Below are 9,745 nucleotides of genomic sequence, written 5' to 3'. Positions count from 1 at the left end.
CTATTATATTTTGTCGATGTAGTAGGTCTTCGAGAGTCCCAAGTTTTCGGTCTCTCACGGTCACAACCATGATGCCTAGTACTAATTAACATCTAACAAATCTTTCACCGAAAAGTTCTTGGATAACCACTTCTTGATAGAAGAAAATATGCCAACATTATTTCTGACTAACAATATGTCATCCACATATATCCACATATAAAACTATGAAGTAGGCTGTGCTCCAACTGTTCTTCTTGTAACACATGGTTCATATATCTTCTGATCAAAACCAAATTCTCAAAATCTTGATCTTGAGAATGCCAAGATGAAATGAAACCTACTTTTACTTCTTAAGTTTTACTAGGTAAAATGCTTATATAACATCTATTTTATATGATCCATATCACTTGTGGAGGGATAAATTAGGGTAATTTACAATGCCACCCCTTGGAGAATGCCAATATTAGAGGGACACCCCTTCTCTTTTACCAAATTACACTCGGACCCCCTGTCGTCAGTCTCTGTCTAGTGATGCTATGAAATGACACTTTAGCCCTTATGAGTAAAACATCCCTTTTATATTACACAAAATATACCCCTCTATTCACCCTTATCTCTTTTATCCCTTTTTTTCCTTTGTTCCTTCTTTCTCTACCTGCAACCTGTGAGTCCGATGAGATCCAGATTGCCCGAGCTGCTGTCATCGGTGAGTTATGTTCATTCCGTCGTCGGCGAGTGGTGCACTTCCCATCGCTGCCATCTTAGGTCGCGGGATAGAAGGTTTGGTTATATATATATATATATATATTTTTTTTTTCCTCTATTTTTCATCTTAGGTCGTCACTCTATTACAAGTTATCAAGGTTGCAGGGAGTTCCTGAGGCAAAACACTAGTGGTAGGCCAAGGACTTTTCACTTCTTGGGTTTTCATCTTTTATGAGGACTCAATTTCACTAGCTATCTTTTCAAATTAGCATTTTCTTCTATTTTCTTTTATAGATCTGCTTGGTTATTTTGTCATTGAGATGCCATCCTGCAAGAATCTTGATAGGATCCATCTTGTGATCCTCCAAACACTTAACTAAGGATTTCAGGCCAGCAAGTTGCCTTTCATTAGCTTCTTTCAATGCTGGTATAGGAGAACCTTCTGCTTCTCTTCTTGTTCTTTTCCAAATTTCTTTAGATTCACATAGAAATGATGTAAGAATATTTTGAGAGAAATTTTCTTCAACCCAAAATTTACAAGCAACATCAATAGCTTCGATATGCATTATGTTCTACACCATTTCTTGAATGATATCTGGGACTCTGTCAAGGAGGAAACGGGACCGTCTAAGGGCAACAACAATCTCCCTTGGACTACTCAACCGAATAAGATCACTGAGATCCTGGTATCCAAATACTAATGGGATGCCATAGCAACCGATAAAAAGAAGCAACCCTCAAACATCCACGCTGTGGGCCTTAGAAACACCCCCTTCACTGATCAACCTCTTCCTCCAAGCAACTACTGCAGCCTCAACTTCTTCTTTGATTAAGGGATCAGTCCCATTCTGATCAACGGAATCCACGAGGAGGAAGAATTCCAACATGAGCACTGATGCCTACCGGGCGGGAATCATCGGAGAATCCTTGGTATACGCTTTGCTACCTTGGAGATAAAACCGACCAATGCAGTCCAAGACGAGCTTGGTTGGGTTGGGGGCACCCTTTAAAGCTGCAGGAGCTTCTTCACGGAGTATGGCAACGTTAGAGAGACGAAAAGCTATGTATCTGCATAATAAGCCACGGCTACCCATTGTCTCACATTGCAGTTCAAGCTCGGACCAGGATGAATTCTTAGCCATTTCGCCACTGGGGGATGAGACTTGTGTGAGATCCCAGCTAGAAAGCTCGGCCAAATCGTGAAGTGATGAATTAGCAAAATCGGAGGCAGGGGCATCTACTGAAGGAACTACCTCTGGCGGCAGTGGCGATGGCAGTTGCAATGGGATCACGTGCTCTGTATTAAGGGCAATTTCGATACTCCCTTATTTTTAAGGGTAAAAATGGTATTTAGAAAAAAAAAAATGAATTGCTGATGTCAGCATTCTTGGTATATTCTGTAATACTGACTGATGGTAGGGGGTCCGAATCTAATTTGGTGAAAGAGAGGGAGTGTCCCCGTAATATTGGCATTCTCTAGGGGGTGGCGTTGTAAATTACCCTAAAAAAAATTATACAATTCATTATGTTCATGCATGGAGACAGAAAGTTTAACACTAATTTAAATAAAAGAAAATATTCTCGAGCATATGTCCACATATGAATTCTTATCTAGTTTCCATCGACACCAACAGGTAAACCTAATTGAAATTTTATCAAAAAAGTTGACTTGTCACATCTTTAGTGAGGCATAAGCGCAAAAATCAAAATTAAGGCTGTTTGTGCAAGACTTATTATGGGTTATTGTGCATTGATGCTTAATAGCTAACACTACTACTCTGTGAGACCCAAACCCAATGACCTATATGGATCATTAAGTTCACAAGGTGACCAATTCAACTACGATTCAGATCCTCTGCAGCTGACGGAGCCACCCCTGCTGAGTTGGGATCAGTCACACATAAAATTGGAGAGAGAAATAGGAGATTTCACTCTCTCTCCCTTATTTTGTATGTGACTGATGAGAGAAATATATAGGAGGTTTCACTTTCTCTTTCTTATTTTATATCTGATTGATTCCTGTCTGTTCACCTCTGGTTCACTTTCTCCCTCCTATTTTGCGTCTAACTGTCCCTCTTCAACCCCGGACCCCTGATTGAATGGGATCTAAATCCTCAACAAAATTCATTCAAAATGAAAACCTATTGTAAAAACAGAAAGATTGAGTAAATTTGGTGCCATATAGGAATAGTTTTCGTACAAGATTCTACTAATAATAACCATGACCTTGATTCTATCATGTGGCATCTCAGATAAGACTGAATTAAATGGATAAATAGATTTTAGAGTCTTCTATTCACATGTCAAGTTTTGGAGGATTAAGAGAATGTCAAAAATGTTTTAGTAACTCGGCCTTCATAAATTGGCTTATAAGGTAACGAAATCCAAGACCATATCAACTCATATCAAAATTTCAATGATGAGATACTGTTGAGAGAGTGTCCGAACGCCCCGATGCCAAGTAAAATTACAGTGTAGGTTTCTTGAGGGGAAAAGATAGTTTTTCCTTATCTAAGTCCCCAAAGGATCAAATGCATAAGAGTCTCGGCCTTCTGCTCTTCTTCCTCCCTCTGGTTTTCCTCGCTAATTTTCCTCTTTGGTCGACTGAGGCCACCGGTAAACCGCCCAATTTGGTTGTTGGACTTGCCGTGCTCCGCCAACTTGTTCCCTTCTACATTTTTTAGCGCTGCCTCCAATATGCAAGTCAGTGGATTGCTATCCATCTTTGATCCGCTCTTCTGGTTGTTTTCTTCAAGATGGGAGAGACTGATGATGGCTTAGCAAAAATGGTATTGGAAGGTTATGAAGGAGGTAGATATGAGTGATATTTTCTGTGTAATTTGCAGTATGCAGGGCTTAGGACTCATTAGCTCATATATGAAGCTTCATGTGACACGAGGGGTTGTGTCGTATGTCACTCATCAGGTAGTGTGGTTTCTGTTTTCTACTCTGGTTCCAAAAGGCGCCCACAGAGGCGTTTCAGATCTGCTGGTCCTTGTGAATACTGAATGCCCAAGGTTTTGGTGAAACCACCAGCGACTGCCCACGACACCGCCGGCCGCCCACTGTTTCATAAACTTAGTGATTATGGCCCAGGGTTTTACTTATCCGATCTGATTATTAAAACCATGCATATGGCCTGATTGGTCAATGAGATCTTACACTAAGAAGTAGGGGTGTCAATCCTTAGCACCAGTAAGCCCAACTGAGTTTGACTCGCTTAAGGCTTGACTTAGATTGGCTCATTTAATAAACGTGTAGAGTCATTTTGACTTTTGGGGTTGATTTTTTTTTTTTTTTTTTTCAAACTAAACATATTATACGTGTTTAATGGGTACCTATAAATACGCGTATAATACAAATTTTTTAGATTAATACGATAAATTATGATTTTTTGATTGAAACACTTGAAAATGACAAAAATCCGCATATTATACGTGAATTTACTAATTATGAATGGGGCAAGGGGCCGTAATCTTTTCTCGTCTTCCTGTATTTAGGTGTAAACACACCCAAACGGGTAGCTAGCTTTCTTTTTCCCTATTAATATAAAATTAATAGCTTTTGAGAAATAAATATTGACAAAAACAAAAAAGCCAAGACGAACATCTATTAGGATCGATCGACCACTTATTTTTCCGAGGGAAAAGGCAAATAGTAACACTATAAAATAGCAAGATCATGAGAAGAGAGAGAAGAGAACTCACTTGTATCATGCGTGTGGATGAGTTCTCTCTCTCTTTCCCTCTCTACTGCGTTTTGACCGAAACTCTCCCTTCCCCCACGTCTTTTTTGCTCTCATGTTTGCTTGATTTTGGATAAAACGTTTTGAACCTTACGTTGAACAGAGAGGATTCCCTATTACTATACCTGCGCAAGAGGTGAATCAACCCATAGTAATATTTTGACTTACATTTAGGTCAAAAAAATATATATCATAAAAAAAAAAAAAAAAAAATTACAAAAATAAGTATCTTAATGAGCAATAGCAGAATGTAGGGCAGTTGTCACTGTTATGCACTCGGACGTGGGTGATCTATCCTTGATCAAGATAAAGTTTGGGTGAAATTAAGTAGAGATTCAAACCGACTGATGTTGAAGAATTCGCAAATGATTGTGATTAGGCACAATCATAGTTAGTAATTTCGAGAATGACAATAATATGGGAGTAGATACATACGGCAACTGAATGGATCATAAGGAAATAATACTTTTCAAAAATCTGGAGCAATAAAATGCATATAGAAATGATACGTACGTGTTTAATACGATTACCCTGTAAAAATCCGGTAGCAAACTGCGGGTTTATTCTGGTATTAAGAATGAATTAAAACTGAATATTTAAAACCAAATTCTAATTAATCTTCTATGCTTCCATAAGCACTTAAATCCAATATAGTTTCTAATTTGGAATCATAGATGCATGAATTAGTTTACACTTTCCTAAATCAAATTATTTCATTACACTCAAAGTCATGCTTAATTAATCATTAAATTGATAATTAAAAGGAAAAAAAAAAGAAAACTATTATTTAAAATATGGGCAAAAGGCTGGCTGTCTAGGCACGGATCCAACCTTCTTTTTTCTGTGAAATCATTGAAGGATTCGTAAAGAATTTTAAGATTACAGGAAAGAACAAAATGAACATATAAAGAAACCAAAGTTTGGTCACCAAACTAAAGCATAGGAAGCCATGTGAACCTTCTCCTCCCTGGCTCCCCTCCCACACGTAACTCTCCAGATTTGATATTCCAACCTGTTTTTTCTTTTCTTTTTAACATATACTCTTTTTGTTCTTCACGACTTATTCTTCTTCAATGAAGTTGACATGTGAGTATATGACATGCAGTATTGGACATTACTCCTCCCTTCCTTCAACGTCTCTCAAACTCCAGCTAACTTTCCCAAGTATTAGGGACTCCTACTTGCACTCTAATTCTACCTCAACAAGATTGATATCAAATGTGATTTAAGTTTCCTTGTATAGGTCGACTAAAATTATGAGTCAAGAGTCAAGACATGCCTATATATATCCCATGTATTTCTCAGTTTTACAATCAATGAAAATCTAAGATTAATATGGTATCAAGAGTGTAAACAAAAGCTCCAACGAGCTATTCCAGATTTTTCTTCTCTATTCAGGTGATCAACAACAACCGCTGTGGCTGCTCAAGTTCAAACATCCTTCGGTTACTCTCCTTGGAATCTCCCTTTGGCTATTGCGTGATCCACATTCCCTTTTTTTCCCTGAATTTTCTCATCCCCCTGGTCGGCTTCACACACCTTCCCTCCTACTTTGCTGCATCACCGAACAGCCTCTCACCAAAAGAAAAAAAAAAAAGACACCTCCCCTTTGCTATATCATGTCCAAGGCCGCCTCTATTGAATCCTCCCCACAAATCGGCGCTACCCAACACCCACCAAGATGTCTTCTCCTGCACTCACTTCTGCACACCATTTTATCTCATTGAAGCTCTCTTCTACCAATTCTCTCTTCTGGAAGGCTCAAACCATCCCATTTCTACATGGTCAGAATGTTTACGGATACATCACTGGTACCATTCCACGCCATCTTGATCCCACTGCCGCCTCTGACTGGGATGATCAAGATGCCATAATTATGAGCCTTCTTATTGTTTCCCTGTCCGAGGAGGCTCTTCCTCTTATTGTGGATAATACCACGAGCCAAGAAAAATGGAACTGTCTCACTTCTGCATTTGGTTCGGCTTCCAACATACGTATCATGTCCCTCAACCTCAGTTTTCAAGATCTCTCTCAACATAATGATGAATCAATGGTTGCTTCCATGCAACATGCCAAAACCATCTCTGGCGAGCTCTCTGCTTCTGGATCTCCTTTGAGGCCTAATGACCTTTGCCTCCACATCTTTCGCACCCTACACAAGGATCTGCATGAGATTGTCCCCACACTCTTGGCTCGATCTGAACCTCTGACGTACTTTGATCTTCATGGTGTTCTTCTCAGCCATAAGTGCATGCTTAAGGCCTCTCAGCAAAAATCTGCACTCATAGACAAGGTCGACTCCTCTGACCAACCTTTTGCTAATTCTACCTAGCGTGACTCCTCCTTCACCACTACCTCTCCTCAATCTGCCAATGGTGGGCGTGGTGGTCGTGGTGGCGGTGGTGGACGTGGTGGACATGGTGGCCATGGTGGACGTTCTAGTCGTGGTGGTCTCTGGTGCTCTATTTGCAACCATACCAACCATAATGCAAACACGTGCTTTTACCGTCCTCCAACCCCTACAAGTTATCAACCTCCCACCTACCAAGCCTACCCCCAACCACCCCTACTACTCACTACACCAACTATGTAAACCCCCCTCTTCCTTCCACACCCTCATACTCCCCTCTACTAACCATCCACATCCTTGACCTTATTGAAATTGTATATTGGCATGCACTTTAATGAGTGTACAATGGTGCTCTTATATAGAGATTACAGTTATTGAGTTATAGACAAACTCTATGATCACATGTGAAAGACTCAAACTCTAATATTAATGGGGTAGGACTCTGTTAACATATGTGAGTAATGGACAGAAAGTCTATTATCACATGTGAGAGTCCTATTCCAACTCTGTTGTCTCATGAGGTAGTCTTGGACTGCAAGTAGTCTCTAGAGTTTGTGCTCACTGAAAATTCCTACAATGTAGGAGAGGTTGTTGAGTGTGAGTATGACTCTAGAGGTTGAGTTCGAGTGGGATGCTAACTATCCTGATACACCCCCTCAAGGTGGGGATTTGAATGGTCGAATCCGCAGCTTGTCCCGTAGAAAGGAGAACCATGTAGAGCTGAGAGCTTTGGTAAGGATATCGGCTATCTGGTCATGTGTTGAAATGAATTGCACTTGAAGTTCCTAGGAGGCGACTTTATCACGAACGAAGTGGAAGTCAATCTCAACATGCTTGGTACGAGCATGAAAGACCGGATTGACCGAAAGGTAAGTGGCCCCAATGTTGTCACACCAAAGAATGGGTGCAATGGGAACATGGATCCCTAATTCCTTAAAGAGAGCGAAGCCAAGTGAGTTCAGCGCAGGCATCAGCCACTGCTTTGTACTCAGACTCGGTGGAGGAGTGTGCAACTGTCTTCTGCTTCTTAGAGGCCCAGGAGATCAGATTAGGACCCATATAGATGGCATAGCCTCCTGTGGATTTGCGATCCGCACTGTCACTAGCCCAGTCAGCATCGGAGAATGCTTGTAATTGGAGGGAACTAGATTTGGAGATGAACAACCCATGATCCTTGGTTCCTTGGAGATAGCGTAGAATCCGTTTGACTAGTGTCCAATGGTCTTCGGAGGGGGCATGCATGAACTGGCAGGCATGGTTCACTGAATAAGCCACATCAGGCCTAGTGAGGGTGATGTATTGGAGAGCACCGACAATGGAGCGATACCTGGTGGGGTCCAAAAGAAAGACACCCCCTATGGAAGATGCTGCAAAGGTGGTGGCTATGGGAGTAGTGACGGGCTTACAGTCAGTCATGCCAGCCCTCTGGAGGAGATCAGTGATGTACTAGTGTTGAGAGAGGAGGACACCATCAGATCGATATAGGGCTTCAAGACCAAGGAAAAAGCTGAGACGACCAAGATCCTTGATAGAGAATTATAAAGCAAGCTGATGAAGGAGAGTCTGAACATGAGTTGGTTGGTTCCTTGTAACCAAGATGTCATCGACGTAGACAAGGACATATGTGACAACAGAGCCCTGCATGTAGATAAATAGTGATGTGTCGGTTTGGGATGACCGAAAACCAGAGCAAGTGAGGAACTCAGTTAACCTGTGAAACGAAGCCCTAGGAGCCTGTTTGAGCCCATAGAGGGACTTGTGGAGGCGACAAACATGATTAGGGCGTAGGGCATCTTCAAAACCTTGGGGTTGAGCCATGTAGACTTCCTCAGATAGAATACCGAGCAAGAATGCATTCTGAACATCAAGCTGACGAATAGCCCATCCGTTAGATATGGCCAAGGAGAGGACCGTTCGTATGGTAGTAGGTTTGATGACAGGGCTAAAGGTCTCATGATAGTCAAAAGACCAGGTTGTTGATGAAATCCTTTAGCAACTAAACGGGCCTTATAGCACTCAAGGGAACCATCTGCCTTCCATTTGATGCGGTACACCCACTTGCAGCGAACCAGATTCATAGTTTCCCTGTAAGGCACAAGAGACCAAGTACCATTACGTAATAAAGCATTAAATTCATCAGACATAGCAGAATGCCAATGAGGAACCTTGTGGGCCTGGGAGAAGCATGTAGGTTCAGCCGGGTTAGGTGAGGTGATGGTAGAGAGGATCAAGGGGTCAGCATAGAGATCGTGTAGGGTTCTGGTGCGACAGGGTGGGGTGGTAGAGGAGTCAGGGTTATGGCCTATTAGGATTAGGTGAGGTGAGAAAGGAGGGGATATGGGAGAGGGTGGTTCGGGTAGGGGCGATTCTGGGGTGGCAGGGAGAGGGATGGGTGGGTTTGGGAGGGTAGTCAGAGGGCTAGGGTGAGGTTGAGGGGTAGGTATGTTAGGTGTAATGCCCCACGGGGGAGGGGTAGTAGGAGGGGGTTGGGTTGAGGAGGATGGTGGTGCAGTGTGAAATGGGAAAGTAGATTCGTCAAATCTGACATGACGAGATATGTAGATACGACGGGTGATGAGATCCATACAACGATAACCATGATGGGAAGGGGTTCAACCTTGTGATGATTGTAAGGATGGAGCCATGGATAACAAAGACATCCAAAGATTTTTAGAAAAGAGTAGTCCGGAGAATTGCCTGAAACTAACTGATAGGGGGATTTGTTACCTGTGATAGAGGAGGGCATGCGAATGATGAGAAAGACCACAGTTTCAAAGGCATAATCCTAGTAAGCCTAGGGAACAGCTGCATCGGATAGTAGGGTAATCTCAGTTTCAGCAATGTGTCTGTTACGACGTTCAACTGTTCCTTGTTGCTCATGAGTATGAGGGCAAGATAACCTGTGTTGGATGCCCAACTTGGAAAAGTAAGATGGGAGAGTACGAAATTCTTCCCCCCCCCCC

At 41.9% G+C, this 9,745-nt stretch overlaps 1 protein-coding gene and 1 pseudogene across 1 annotated transcript; one reads left to right on the top strand and one right to left on the bottom strand.

Annotated features, from left to right (window-relative positions):
• Nucleotides 1–965: 965 nt before the first annotated feature.
• Nucleotides 966–3,645, bottom strand: LOC122066850 (annotated as a pseudogene).
• Nucleotides 3,646–6,113: 2,468 nt separating this feature from the next.
• LOC122066849 lies at nucleotides 6,114–6,764 on the top strand. The gene has a single exon (XM_042630673.1). The coding sequence runs from the start codon at nucleotides 6,114–6,116 to the stop codon at nucleotides 6,762–6,764; it is 651 nt and encodes a 216-aa protein (XP_042486607.1).
• Nucleotides 6,765–9,745: the final 2,981 nt, after the last annotated feature.

This window comes from Macadamia integrifolia, unplaced genomic scaffold (assembly GCF_013358625.1).
Source record: "Macadamia integrifolia cultivar HAES 741 unplaced genomic scaffold, SCU_Mint_v3 scaffold2616, whole genome shotgun sequence".
Lineage (NCBI taxonomy): Eukaryota > Viridiplantae > Streptophyta > Magnoliopsida > Proteales > Proteaceae > Macadamia > Macadamia integrifolia.
The sequence above is the reverse complement of the archived record's forward strand: the minus strand, read 5'-3'. Positions and strand labels throughout refer to the sequence as shown.